This window comes from Trachypithecus francoisi, unplaced genomic scaffold (genome assembly GCF_009764315.1).
Source record: "Trachypithecus francoisi isolate TF-2019V2 unplaced genomic scaffold, Tfra_2.0 Lachesis_group1, whole genome shotgun sequence".
NCBI classification, from domain to species: domain Eukaryota; kingdom Metazoa; phylum Chordata; class Mammalia; order Primates; family Cercopithecidae; genus Trachypithecus; species Trachypithecus francoisi.
The window spans coordinates 68,503,265-68,519,438 of NW_022681454.1; the positions used below are offsets into that span (position 1 = coordinate 68,503,265).

At 31.6% G+C, this 16,174-nt stretch overlaps 1 protein-coding gene across 3 annotated transcripts in view; it reads left to right on the plus strand.

Moving 5' to 3' along the window:
- Window positions 1–12,343: 12,343 nt before the first annotated feature.
- The window catches only part of TECRL (trans-2,3-enoyl-CoA reductase like), a 132,115-nt gene continuing 128,284 nt past the window's right edge, over window positions 12,344–16,174 (plus strand). For all 3 annotated transcript variants that reach the window (XM_033214557.1, XM_033214559.1, XM_033214558.1), the window contains exon 1: window positions 12,344–12,696. In XM_033214557.1, coding sequence (XP_033070448.1) covers window positions 12,463–12,696 — 234 coding nt within the window. In that variant the 5' untranslated portion in view covers window positions 12,344–12,462. The remainder of the gene's footprint in view (window positions 12,697–16,174) is intronic.

Consider the following 16,174-nt stretch of genomic DNA (forward strand, 5'->3'; position numbering starts at 1 on the left):
ATTACTCTAAAAGTGGGAGAAAAATAGTGATGATTTTTATGGCGTTTTCTCATAGTTTCTGGTGTTAAATAGTTATTGCAATATGTACTTTACAATAATTTTATGGTGATTATTCCTTTTCAGACTTGATTGAGTGCCCTTTCTGTGTAGACTACACAGATGACAGTATGTCATTTAATGTCATTACAGTGAAACTCCTTGTTCTGAAGGTTAGCCATGAGGTGTCATGATTTAGAAAGTAAAATTCTAGATTCCTAAATTTTTTTGTGTCTGATCTCATTGCAAATGAGAAAAACGTGGAAAACTACGGGCTTCTTTACTTACATATTTACTTTTCATCCCTTTTGAATGTTGTATATGGGGTTCTCTTCATTTGTAAACATAAATGTCTCTTATTTTGAAATAGTTACAAGCTGAAAAAGGAGTTAGCATGAAAGCAAAGTGAATATCTTTAACTCGGGTTAATATCCTTAACCCTAACACATTTTTGACATTTATGAATATATTATTTATTCCCAAACTATTTGAGATTTAGTTCTGGACATCAGGGCCATATCTCCCTAAGTGACTCAGCATAACTATAATAACATTAATATTTATACACTGACATTATTTAATATATAGTTAATTCTTACTTCAGTGACCTCAAATTCATTCTGTATAGCATTACAGAAATTTCTGCTTGACCCTGGATCTAATTATAAATATTATTATTAATATTTATTTAGTTTCTCTTAGTATAAAATAATTATTTACTTGTCTTATCCATTGCAATTTTTGGAGAATTTAGTCCAGTTGCTTGTCTACTATCTGACATTTCCTTATATTTAGAGTAAACTTTATTTTTCACAAGAATGACACGGAGTTCATATTATATCCTTTTTAGTGAATTATATCAAGGAATACAAGATACCAGTTTATCCTATGCTTATTAATATTAACATAAATCACATGGTCATTGTTGTGGCCCCCAGGTTTCAATGATATTCCCATTTTTTCCTCAGTAAATACTAATTATACTACATGAAGGTATTTTGGAAATATGTAAATATCTTGTTTTGTCATCCATTGAATAATCTTGCATGAAAAAATTGTTCTACAGTGGTAGCAAAATGCTGTCTTTGAGATGCCATTGTTTTTTATTAATTGATATTCTATAACAAATATTTTGCCTTTGTTCACCATTTCTGAGCTTATAATCAGATGGACATACAAAACATACCGTAGACTTTTATCTTCTGTATATATGATTCTTTTTTATTTATTTATTGTTTGTCCATTCTGCCAGGAGACAAACACAGCCAAATCGAGGTAGGAATATTCTTGACTGGATCTTCATTTTCTTATGATATCATAGGAATATTCTGGTCCTACATAGACTCTAATTCAATTCTGATAGCTACTGTAGTTATTAACATAAAACTACACTTCATTCATATATTTTTACTACATTGTCTTAAGCATAATTTTTATGTTGGCATTTATACATTTATTCACTAAACTTTATTGAAAGTTGGCCATACTATGCATAAGGTAATGTGCTGTGCTGTTTAAAAGTAAGATGAAGTAAGGCAAATCCTAAGATTTTAAAAAATACAATCTCATTTATAAAAAGGCATAATATGTCAAATACCAAAAAACAAAATACATTGTTACAGTAAATTGCTGTTCAATACAGTGTGGTTTAATTTCCTTATGTAGTAAACATAATGAACCTGTGTGAGTGCTCATCAATCTTTAAGAAAACTGTCTAACTCTGGGTTTAACTGTTAACCAAAGCCCTGTAAATCCCAGAATGGTTGAGATGTAGGAATTGCAGAAAAAGTGACCGATGATATTGATTTAGTTATTGAAGGCTAGAGAAACATGAGCCTGTGTACCCATCAAGAAGCACCATGTTTTTCTATTTCATTAAGAGTAAACTTGCCAAAAGCATCACTAATGTTTATAAGTTCCTAAGTAATCACACACACGAGCGCGCGCGCACACACACACACACACACACAAAGATACACATGGAAGACATTGTGTGTGAAGGATCCCTGGGTTTTAAAAGTTGCCACTGAAAAATGTGTGCATCTATTTTCTATTTTGCAGTCCCAATTATATCTTTTTTTTTTTTTTTTTTTTTTTTTAGACGGAGTCTGGCTCTGTCGCTAGGCTGGAGTACAGTGACGCGCGATCTCGGCTCACTGCAATCTCCGCCTCCCAGGTTCAAGCGATTCTCCTGCCTCAGCCTCCTGAGTAGCTAGGACTACAGGCACGCACCACCATATCCAGCTAATTATTGTATTTTTAGTAGAGACGGGGTTTCAGCATGTTGGTCAGGATAGTCTCCATCCCTTGACCTCCTGATGTCCCCGCATTAGTCTACCAAAGTGCTGGGATTACAGGCGTGAGCCACTGCGCCTGACCCCCAATTATATCTTGATAGTGTATGCATATTTCTGTATAGAATAACTTTAACTGTAATGATAAATAATGGAGGCCCACATATGTATTTAGCTGTGTATATTTGTGTGGTCATGAGAGGTGATGCTGTGAAGTGATTAACAGCTTAGACTTCTTCATGACTAGTTGTGCCACTTTTTAAATGTTATCACTTTTTTGGTTAAGTTATTCAAACTCTCTAACATTTAGCTTCTGCATCTGTAATAATAGCTACCTTATAGAGTTGTAAGGTGGTTAAGTACTGCATAGATTGCCTCCGCCATAATAAGCCTCACATGAGCCTTAGCTATTGTTACGTGAATGATAAGTACTTCAATGCAGACATAACTTTTTAAAATGTAAATTGATCTATGCAAATCTTGTGACATAAAGTATATCTAAAAATAAACTATTCTCAGAATCATAAGGCAAGATGACAGTCAATATAATGATAGTGAAGCTCTCTGCTTCTAGGAAAAATATACATCAAATATCCAAGATCATATTACTAAAATTATTTGATATGTGCATATAGACATGAATAAAAATAATATTATTGATTTTTTAAATTATAGAGAAGAAATGTCAGTTCCCTCACTCTGTACTGTTTCATTCTTATCTGCCCAGTATATTTTAAGTTTTCATGAATATCTATGAAACAAAGAAATGTACTGTCCTTGAGCCCCTCACTGCCATAAAAAAAAAAGCTACATATAATAAAAAAATAAATAAACTAAATTATTGATTCTCAAATTGAATCTTAACTTTTTGGGGTTATAATTCTCCCACAACTTGCCAAATTATTTAGAAGTCAAGGTACATAAGAAATGTATAGTATGGTTTCTATGTGTGTGGATCTCGAGCAAGGGGATTTTTTTTTTTTTTTTTGTAAGTTCTTTCAATGTTGGTAAAGGAGTTCTTTGTGACAAGAAATCCCTGAAAGGCAAAGAAGAGATAAGCATGCCCTCAGCTCCCAAAATAAAGGGCAGCATGTGCCAACACAAAGAGGGGAACAACTGCAATAGCAAGGCTCAGATTCGGGAAGGGCAGAGTGGAATGATCTGGAAACTCTCCAGGAATGATTCGGAGAACACAGAAGGCAGAGCCAACTGCCCTAATAAAGAATAGCATTCAGTTAAAGAGAATGTAGCAGGCAGGGCTGAGTTAATGATAGACTGAATGGTTTGTACGGAGTTTGTATAAACTGTTCAAAGAAAACATTTTTATAAATATTCATATAAATTTTCAAAAGACAATCAAGTTAGATGACTTGGTTCAAACTGACTATGGAGAAAGTTCTGTTCCCTCTTTTTTTCCCCTTTTCCATACATATGTTAATTTTACAAGTAACTTGAATCTTGTACACACAAGATGAGACCATTTTTCCCAACTTTCTTAAAGAAAGATTAAACCTCAGTCCAATTTACTTTCTCTACAGGAAACCAGTTAATTTTACCATAGTCTTAAGTAAAGAGCCTTCCACCTCTATCTGGTGTATTAATAATTAATAAGGCTGTAGAATATCATAGTATATTTTTACAGATATTACTTTGTACAATAATCTTCTGAAGGAAGAACTCTGTGCAGATTTTATCTATTGTGTAGTTTTAACTTGTTTTGCTAACACTGATTTTAAATGGAAGATAAATGTTCAAATATTGATTAGAAATCATAGAAGAGTCATTAGAAATCATGATGAGGATGAATTCATTTTATGACTTAGATAATTTGTGTTCAATCTGGTTACCAGGTTTATTCAATATCGTACATCACACATTGGCAAAGTTTGAAAAACAATTGGCACATCTGACTTTTAACTGCGGAGCGCTTTCCTCTACATTGCAGCTACACTGTGGTTTTTAGAAGAGCAATATCATTTATGTATAATAACATTAACTGATGTATTAATTATTGTTTCTTATTGATAATCATTTTAGGTCAGCAAATTCTGCTTTGTTGTTCAAAACTTTGAAACTGATATTTTGTCACTGTAGCAACACTTATTTTTACCTTTTCTCCTTTTTCTGCTTTTACCAGGGATATACTTCAAGTAACCGAATTAATGTTGTAATTATTATGTATTAGTTTAAATGTTAATACTGGTGCTTGCAATGTTACTGCTCAAATAGTTTTTTGTTTTTTTTTTTGTTTTTTTTTAGATATTTCAGAAGCTTGAGATTCAGAAAATCGTTTATTTCTGTGTCATTAAGATCTCTTGGGCCGGGCGCGGTGGCTCACATCTGTAATCCCAGCACTTTGGGGGACCAAGGCGGGTGGATCACGAGGTCAGGAGTTCAAGACCAGCCTGACTAACATGGTGAAACCCGTCCTCCACTAAAATTACAAAAATTAGCTGAGCGTGGTGATGTGCACCTGTAATCCCAGCTACTCAGGAGGTTAAGGCAGGAGAATCACTTGCACCCGGGAGGCAGAGGTTGCAGTGAGCTGAGATCATGGCACTGCGCTCCAGCCTGGGGGACAGAGTGAGACTCCATCTCTCTCTAAAAAAAAAAAAAAAAAAGTAATGGAAAAGAAATGATACTATAAATTTATGGGTGAAGAGGATAATGTACTTGAAGATATTTCTGTGAGTCAATTGACCTGGGTTAGAACCCAGTGCCGATGATAAACCTAAAGGATACAATCCTAAACACCATAATCCTGAAATCACAAAAGATTTTAAAAAGTCCCTATAGATAAAAATTCATAAAGTCTAAAATTCCTAGTGTCTTAAATCTCAAAAGATTAAAATCCCAAATGTTGAAACCCTGAATGCTAAATCCTAGGTAAGAGATTAGTGTGTTTTCAGTTGTATGCAGGATAGTTGCATCATGTTAGTGGCATCACGTTAGATTAAACTACTACCTTGTTACTGTCTTTATTTGGAAATTGTGTGATTTATGGAGATGAGTATGGTGGCAAGGTTGACAAAGGTTCAACTTGTGGACTTAGTTTTGTCAACTGGGTTAAGGGCATCTAGAAACCTAGTAAAATATGATTTTGTGTGTGACTCTGTGGTGTTTCCATAGCAGATTAGTGTGTAAATCTGGCTGGATCAGGTGGAATAGATCTCCCCTCATTGTTGGCATGAACTATAAAATCAATTGTGCTCCCAGAGAGAACGAATACATAAGGATACTTGATGTTTCTCTGAGAGCTGAGACAGACTTTTCTTTTGCTGCCTTAGATGTCAGATCTTCAGGCTCTCCATCTTTTGGAGAGAGCCCTGTTACTGACATCCCAGGGTCTCCAGCTCACAGATGGCCTGTTGTGGGACTTCAAAACCACAATAATAGTATAAGTAAACTTCCTTATCAAGTCCTCTTTTATTTATCTCTATACATATCCTATTGATTCTCTCTCTCTGGAGAGCAATAATATAGATTTGGTATTGGGGAAGCCAAATATTATTCCTTCTTACTGTATTTCTTACAACACAATAGAAGAGACTTGTAAAGTTGTTCTCTCACAAGAGTGCTATTAAAATTAAGTTTACTAGATTACTTAATGGTGAAATATGGAGTCTTAAAGGTCATTATTATCAGTGTTTCTAAGGCAGATAATTTTTTAATTGCAGTGGCTGTGCAATAACCAGATATTCAAATGTGCAGCATATACTTATGGATTTAGTAGATCACAACCTCTCTCCAAATATAAGTATAGTGGGTGTTTCAAAGAAGGCAGAAGTAAAAATTCAGGCAAAAAATATGAGAAATCTTATCTGCCAAATTATTTAATCTCGTATAACCTTTTCCTCTTCAAATACAGCACCGATTTGCTATGCTATGTATTTCATCTTTGCCTAATTCTCAATACTGGGGGGATATATATTGTGTAAAGATATATAGATAATTCTAATTTGTTTTATGCATTTTTTGCAAATGTGATTTCATGAAAGTGTATTATCACAACATTGACTTTGTGTGCTAGTGTTGTGCAAGTACAGAAAGTCCTTGAAATTTCCTCAGTAAATTCAGAGGTGTCACTTTTGTATATCTGCATTTGCACACAGTGAAATTTCTCAAGATCTTAGCTCCTTAAGCGACTGCACCTGTCACAGTTTTTGGTCAATCTTATTAGAACATTTAGGTTGTCCTTTTATGGTACTTTAAATTACTGCAGTTAAAAGGTAAAAAATCTGGGTGCACAAAATTGCCAACTGTAGTGTTTTGTGGTTATACATTTTACTTTTTGACCTATTTCTGTGTGAATATGGTTCATTTGCTCATACTTTATACTGATGTGACAGTTCTTAGTATACCAGTGCCTATACTCACAAAAATATGTATGCCATTATTTCTTAATTTATTATATAAAGTAACCCATTAAGTATTCTTTCATATTTTTAATGTTTCTGAAGTAAACCTATTAATAAACATATTTTATAGACTTTTTAAATACTTTTTTCAGAATTATATTTTTGGGATTTTGATCATCCAGGACTTTAATTTCCAGGCATTTAAACTGTAGGAATTTTTATCTTTTGGGATTTCAGCATCCAGGGTCATGGCATTCAAGATTGTGTCTTTGGGGATCAAGGCCCAAACCCATTAAAACCGTTTGCCTATTAGTATACATATTTTAAGTAAATTGCATGTAAACATGTATTATAACCATTTAAATTTAGAAGGAGAGAGAACAGGAATAATTTTAATGTTTGAGCAGGGTGATGGGGTGAAGAAAAACACATAAACCTGATTTGAAAAACATGGATCTGTTTATGGATATACACACACACACTTATATATAAACACACATATATTTTTATATATACATATATATCTCTACATATGTATATATAAATATATATGTGTTTATATATATAAGTTTATATATATAAAGTCTTCTGTTTTAAAAAAATCTGTTTACTTTATATGAATTTCCTTGTTAGGTTTCATAAAAGTCCTATAAGGTTCATGTTATAAATATTCATAAGATTATGAACCTATAAGGTTCATAACGTTATAAAAAGTGACAGATAATAGAAACCTTGAGATCATACAACACTTTAGAAAAAAGGACTTCTTGAATCCAAACAATTTCCAGTAAACAATGCCATTTTCTATATGTATCTTTCTTACCTATGTGTTTGCCTATGTCTAAGAATAATGTAGCTTGATGTATACAGTATTTTGAAAATCTCATTACTAACTTCCTGAATTCCAATTATTTTTATCTAATATGTAACATTTTTTTGCATGAACACTGACACAAAATAATAAAGGACAAGTGGTTTGCCTTGACAGTACTATTTTGTTTTCTCTTTCAGCCACCCATCCCCAGGTGCAGTGTATTCCAACATATATTTGGGTAGCATTTAGCGTAGATTAAAAGCACAATTTTTATTGTGAGGTCCTCAAAGACAAACCACAGACTGGAAGTTTATATTTGTAACACATATATCTGATGAAGGAGTTATATCTATAATATAGTAAGAACTCTTGAAACTCAAAAATAACAAAACAACTTAATTACAAAATGGACAAAAGATGTGAACAAACACCTCACCAAAGAAGTTGTACAGATATCAAATATGCATATTAAAATATATTCAATATCACATGTCATTAAGAAATAAGACAAAGAGATGCCACAAAACATCAATGAGAGTGACTGAAATCCAAAACACTGACAATACCAAATGCTGGAGAGGATGTGGAGTGACAGTAACTCTCATTCATTGCTGTGGGGGATGCAAAATGATACAACCACTTTCAAAGACATGCTGGCAGTTTCTTACAAAGCTAGCCATAAGCCTACCATTCATTTCCACAATTATGTTCATAGCTGTTTACCAAATAAATTTAAAATTATATTCATATAAAAACCCTCACACAAATACTTATAGCAACAACCAAGGTTTCCTTCAATAGGAAGGACAAACAAAATATGGTATATCCATGCAACTAGGTATTTTTCAGCAATTACAAAAATTAATGAGCTGTTAAGCTGTGAAAGAACATGGAGGAAGTTTAAATGCAAATTGCTAAGTGAGAGAAGCCAGTCTGAAAACATTATACACTATATAATTCCAACTAATGATATTATGGGAAAAGCAAAACTATGAAGATGATAAAATCATCAGTGATCTCCAGGGCTTGGAGGGGCAAAGGAGGGATGAAGGGTTGGTACACAGAATATTTTAGGTCACCAAAACTATTCTGTATAGTATTGTCATGGTGGATACATTATGCAATTGTCATAACTCATAGAACAGTAAAACACAAACTGTGAAACCTAAAATGACCTAGTGAAATTAGTTAATAATAATATATTAATATTGGTTCTTCAACTATAAAAATTGTATTACACTATGAAAGATGTTAAATAATAATAAAAGAAACTGGTGTTGGGGATGCGCAAGGGATTATTAAGGAAAATCTGTACCTAATGTTTAATTTTTCCGTAAATTAAAACCGCTCTAAGCATGTTATTAATGCTAAAAATGAACTGAAAAGAAGTAACACCTCAAATGGAGACTAAACTGAATTGGAATGCTTTTTGTCAAAAAATATAAAAAACATGAAGGTGATATAATATAATTTTTTCTGTTCAGTATTTTTAATAACTAAATGCAACTGGAATAAATATTCTATCATATATCTGTGTATTTTTATTAACATGTGTGTTTTTTAATTTTAAATATATTTTAAATTGCAATATAGTTTACCAAATGATATCCATTATCTAGTATAATAAAAGTATTAATTTAGTGTTATTTTCATTGTGATATGTTTCGCAAAAAACATATAAAACATCTTAGCAAATAACAAATATTTTATTTTTAAAACTGCTTCATGTACAGATAATAAAATTATAAGTAGCATAAAAACTGAAATTTGTACTCCTTTCAAAATTTTTAACCTAAGCGAATAGATGTAATTTTCCTATTTTCAGTGATACTCGCCCCCCAACCTTTTTGTCTCTTTCTACATTCCTTGTTTTTGTTATGATTTTGGTGGGTGGGGGCTTATTTTACACCTTTTATTTTGGAAAGATTTTATCAGACGTTTAAAAAAGTAAAAAGTTTGGTATATTCATCACTCAATTTACTTTAATTTTACATATTGCATAACCATAGCAGATTTACCATACTCAGAATTAACATTGATACAATACTGTTCATTAAACCACAGATGTTATATTTATTTCAACAGATTTTCCCACTAACATTCTTTTTTGGTTCCAGAAAACAATCCTGGATAGCACATAGAATGTTCCAGTAGTGTCCCCGTGTAGGCTTTTCTGATCTGTCACAGTCTCAATTTTTCTCGATTTTTTATCTTGTTGCGACTTTTGAATAGTATTGGTCTCGTATTGTGTAGAATGTCCCTCAATTTGTCCTCGATGTGTTTTTATAGTTGAAGTGAGATAATGAGGTTTGGAGGAATATTACAGGAGTGAAGCATTCTTCTCGTTTCATGACATAATGGGTACATGAATGGCAACATGACTTTTCATGGTGATAATAGACTTGGTCAAGCAGTTAAGATGCTATCTGCTTTCTGGATTTCTCCTCTATAAAGTGTCTATTTTTCCCTTTTCCTTCATTATTTTTTGCAAATGTGTCACTAATTGAAACCCACATTCAGGAGATAGTATATCTATAAATTACTTGGAAGTCTTGTGTAAGGAAGACTTGTTCCTGATTCTTTTTTGTTTATTAATTTATTTATTATGTATTCAATCATTTAATTATAATGATATGAACTCCTAGATATATTGTTTTTTGAATTTGAACCCATTATTATTAGTACTTGTTTTGTTGCTTGAATTATTCAAAATCTGGCTATGAGAGCTCTTTCAGATTGGCTTCTGAATTCCTTTGGCCATTTCTTTTTCTTTTTCTTTGTTTTCTTTTTTTTTTTTCTTTCTTTCTTTTTTTTTTTTTTTTTGAGACAGAGTTTTGCTGTGTCATCCAGGCTGGAGTGTAGTGGCGCGATCTCAGCTCTTAGCAACCTCCACCTCCTGAGCTCAAGTGATTCTTCTGCCTCAGCCTCTCAAGTAGCTGGGACTACAGGCACTTGCCACCATATCCAGCTAATTTTTGTAGTTTTAGTAGAGACGGGGTTTCACTATGTTGACCAGGTTGGTCTTGAACTCCTGACCTTATGATGTGCCCATCTCAGCCGCCCAAAGTGCTGGGATTACAGGCATGACCCACCACACCTGGCCAACTATTTCTTTTTTTAAATAAAAAAAATATATGGAGAAACATTATGTAAATAGTGTTTGGATCATTTCAATATAATGCAATAACTTAGCACTACATCATTCTGCCTACACATTCAAATTACACATTTTGGTCATTAATTTATTTAATACAAGTTATGGATCATCTACTCTATGTTAGATACTGTTCTAAATGCTGTACCTAGGTTAGTGGATATGGCCAGAGATGTCATAGGGAGCTGGGTGATGCAGAACATTGCAAATCTTTGCAAAAATCTTTGGCTTTTTTTTTTTTCTTTTTAACATAAAATAGAAAGCCTCTGCAATGTGTTGAGCAGATTAAGTTACCCACTTAATATAGAGCCAGGTCACTCCAGCTACTGTGTTAAAAATAGACTATTGATTGATTAGTGTTGTGGTAGGAAGAGCAGTTTGGATATGCAATACAGGTGAGATTCATGCTTGGACTGTAACTGTGAACAGACAGTGTAGTGGATCTCTGATGGATTAGATGTGAGGTGTGGTAGAAATGGAAAATTTAAAGATGATTCCAGGTTTGAAGTGCTGAACAACTAGATGATAAAGTTGCACAATGTGTGCCCGCAAAGTATGTAAAAACATGCACATATCCCTATTGTTTATATTTTTGAAAATATAAAATATTGAGTGTAATGTAATATAAAATATTAAGTCTGAACATAATAACTGAAGAGTGTAAAGTGAATCTCTAGGGCATAATGTATAATAAAATTATACATGAATACATTATTTTAGTTGTTTTTAAAAGTAAAGATTAGCCTCAGGTAGATAACAGGTTTCCTCTTCTATATATTTTGTGTCATTTTATTTTTATGTTTTCATTGAAAATTACATTTCAGAATATTTTCCTTTAAAATCATTTTGAATCAGTGATATTATATTTTGGATTTTTTTTCGGTTGTTTCTTCATCAGATTTACATATCTCAGAGGACTAGGAGGTTTTCTGAAAGCTCTTTTGCCAGGATGTTTTTCAGATTTCATTTTTCATTCTGAGGCTATCTGTATTTTCCATAACATAGGGTTGTGGAAAATGCAGTACTTACTATAGATTTTGTATATCAATTCAATAGATTTTCAAAGATATACAATGTTAAAATAATGCTTACTTCTTTTTCCCCAGGTTACAAAAAGTTTCTCTACAAATTCTAATCTCATAGTTTGCTATCTTTTCAATCTTTATATGAAGTGAAGAATTCATCATTTTATATTGTGTAAGTTATTTTAAGTTAGTTGGGATTATAATTAGTACTGATAAAAAATTTTTTTCAGTTTAGAACGCTTTAAATGCACATGCATATATACCATATTTATATATAAAACATATGTAAACATATATATGCCACTTCTCTTGTCCTTAGATAGCATTTTTTTAAATGTTATGTAGTAATGTACTAGGACTTTTAAAAATTTAACTTTAAGAGAGCACTTTGCTAATGTTAAATACATCTCAATGCAAATGTGTATGTGTGTGTTTGAAGATTAGCGCATCCAGAACTCAGAGATAATGAAAATGCTCTGTCTATTCTTGCTTTGGAATTTCAGATAAGAGTAGTCATATTACAAAGCAGAGATAAAAGAAGAAAGCAAGAAATAATTCAATTGCTGGTAAAGTAATACTCTACACAGCAAATCACAATAGCGTGTTATATATAGAAATAAGATCAGTCATTGTTTTCAAGCCTGCTAAATAAAACTGAACTCTTGGAATGGCATACCATTTGACCTTTCGAAGGTTCTCCAGCAGTATTTAACTGGTGCAAAAGGAGCATACTCGCAATTGTCTACTTTTGACATGACAGACCCTCCTGTTAGTTCACACAATGTTCAAAAGGCAGAAGTCCCTCGCTTCAGAACGCAAGAGAGGATTATTATCCCAAAGAGCTACACGGTTCATACTGAAGGATGATATGAGAAATTTTCACTTTTTGTCAAAACTTGTACTCTCAGCGGGCCCTCTAAAACCAACGCCAGCAGTCAAACATTCAAAAACAACTCACTTTGAGATTGAAATACTTGATGCTCAAACAAGGAAACAGATATGTATTCTGGATAAGGTGAGTTTATCTTTTTATTTATTTGTTTATTTAAGTGTTTCTTCTCTGCCTCAAATATTATTGATTGCTTGATTAAATTCTAACATGACTGTTCTAAAATACATTTCTGACTTTTACCTTAATTTTGTGGTGAAGAGCATGCATACTTTATGCATTGTTTTAATAGAACATGTTCAATGCATCTCTCATACTCAATTTAAATTAACTAAATGGTAGAAAATAATGAGGTTCTGTCATTGGTCTGTGAATTTTATGCTGTCATTGACCATTGTCCACAGGTAAAATTACAAATGCTCAACCTATTTTCTTACATGGAAAATGTCTCCAGGTTTTTGTCTTCATGTACTTCATTGTATATACAAATTATCATAGAGTTTAATTCGTGTCTATAGAAAATAGTACGCAAAAGCCACAGTAGTTGTTAGAAATAACATGTAATATGCCTGAAAAATTTCATCATTTAAGCATTAATTTGAATTGATTTTATTATTTTTCTTAAAAAGTGACTACCTAACTTTTTGTGAAAGTTTACTTGCTTCAAAAACAATATTTAAGTTCATGAAAATAATGTTTTGAAATGTTACTCATCCAAATCCACATTCACAGATTTTGCACTAAGGAAGGAGAAAATATACTCTTCTTAGGTTAGAAAACTAAATTATAAATATATGTTTATATTTTAGATAAACATATGCATAAATAGTATTCCAAGCATTTTCAGTTTTTAATAAATTTGAAAATAACTATTAATTTAACTTAATATGAGAAAGACGTATTTGTACAGGTAATAAAATAGAGCTTGATCTTGTTTTAAAAAAATGTTGAATACGTTTTTGTTGCTGTGTTCTAAAAATAAAATGCAATCACGCATTCCATTTTTCCATGTTTATCTAGGTCTTTAGAAGAAATGAAAAAAGAAACTGTTTAGTCCTTTCCTTAATAATTGCCAAATACATGATATAAAATTTCTTATTCAGTAATTATAACACTATGAGCAGTTTATAAATTGAGTTATATTAACTCTAATTCATAGATGAAAAGGAAAGATTAAGACCTTTTATAAGTGCATACAGGTCGTTAATGGAACTTAAAAGATTTTAAACCATTTCTATACAGTTCTAAATCATATGCTTTTTCTATAGTTCTACTGAGGCCACATATAAGCAATGAATATATATCACATAAAAGAGAATTTTGATATATTAGTTTCAAGACTTGTATAATTTACTTTTATTTTTGTATCAAAGTGAAGTTTTGGGATTTTTAAATATCATACAAAATATTTAATATTTAAATATCATATTAAGCATTTAATATTTAAATATCATAAGAAAAATAAAAAATAAAATTACCCTTCAGAATTTGCTAATGTTTACAATATTCCATTATGAAAAACACAAATCTTACAAGAAAAACACAGTTAAATCCAAGGACACAGTGCAACAAATGGAATGAATATCAAATAAGTCAAGGATTTCCAAAGACTACGATTCTAAAATGACACTAGTTATTGTGTCCTTTCTGACATGTATATAGATCCTGACAGGCAATCCACCTTAAAGTAATGAAAAACTAATAATGTTTAAATGTTCTTTTACTTAATTCACACACACACACACAAACACACACACATGCCAATGAGTTCCTAATTATTTGCCTCATACATTTAAATTTTTTCTTATTGATATTTTATTTGAAGGTAAGACAAGGATTTTTACATTTTTAAGTGTTAATTAAATTGTGAAAAAATTAAACATTTAGAAGAAATGAAATTTAAATATTCATTATTTAGAGATAAGAATTTTGCAATTTTGCATGGGAATCTAATGTTCGAACTATGATGGTCCTGACATTTGCATTTCAAGTGGCATATCTTTGTAAAAACTTAGCAGGCTAACTAGAGGATTAACACTGGATTGTTCATAATCCTTTATTGCACAATCAGCCCTATATAATGTGCAATTAGTTGCATTCAAATCTTTGACGTCTGAGTAGAACTGGATCTTGTTGTGTATTGTTTTAGTTTGTAAATTGATAAACTGTTTCATAATAGTGGTGAGACACTTGAGAGAAAAAAGTTTTCTAGGTTAATTTTTTGTTTTTGCTTAGTGATTTCTAACATTTTGAATTTGTAAACATAAAAAAGACTGATTTATTTTTACATTTTTATTATTATTCCTGATGTTATTTTTCTTAGACAAATTGACAACTTTATAGTAAGATCATATTAAGTACGCTTCATTGTACCTGGCTCTACCCAGTGTACAAAAGACATGTTGCTTATAACTTAGTGCCTGTCTTTCAATACTTACTATGCAGTAAAGTGGTACAAATCACATATCATGTACTTTGCAATTAAGCATATCTGGACTCAATCCCTGTTACATCATTTGTATCTATCAAGGATTAAGAAAGTCACTGAATTGCTGATGCCAAAGACCCTTATTTAGAATATGGGTTAGTAAAATCATATCAATAAAGTTAATAAATTTCACTTTGGAAACTTAGAGTAAGGAAAACACATGCAACATGCATAGAATAGTGCCTTGACCATAATACGGACAAAATTATTATCATCTTATTTTTAATAATCATTTGAAGAAAGTAATATACATAAAATATAAAAATAATAAATTCTGAGCCGTTTGATAACTGTCTCAGAATTTAAATTTGACTTCTTAATAATTATTTATTCTTTGACATGATTTGTTATACTGCTTAGGATAGATATAATATTTTTCAAATATCTTAAATGAGACATATTATCTTAGTAATATATATTCTAACAGAAACTTTGTTTTAGGTCTATTACTCAAACTTTAAAATAGACAAAGTATAAACTCACAATATGCATGAGATAAAAATTTTCAGAAAAGTTCTGGGATGAAAGAAAATATATTTATCATGTTCTTTTACTTAATTACACACACACACACACACACACACACACACACGCCAAACAAACAAAAAAACTTTATCTTGCCTCTGTTGTTTTCTCTAGTTTTGCCTATTTCTCTCATTACTTTCCTCAGGTATTCATATTGTCAGCTTTCATTTGCCTCTTCTCACTGTATCATAGTCCCAATTCATTTGGGCACTCGTTTCCATCAGTTCCCAGAATCTGAACTTACTGAGGTCACCAGTGAAGCATGGCAAATACTTTACTAAATGTGGAGGTCTATTTTCACGTGTTATCTTACTGGGTATATCAACAACATTTTCCACTGTTAATCACCTCCTCCTTAACTAGCATTTGTTATTTGAGTTCCAGGAGAATATACATGCTTTTTAACCAACTTCATTGACTTTTTCCTTTCCTTATTGTTGATTCTTCATCTGACTTATTAGGAATGGATTTTCAAGAACTGAGTCATCACAACTTCTCCTCTACAATAATTTATTGAGTTTCATAATTAAAAAAAAATCTTCCTAGTGGTCTTATAAATATATATTATAACCTACTATTTTGCTTCAACTG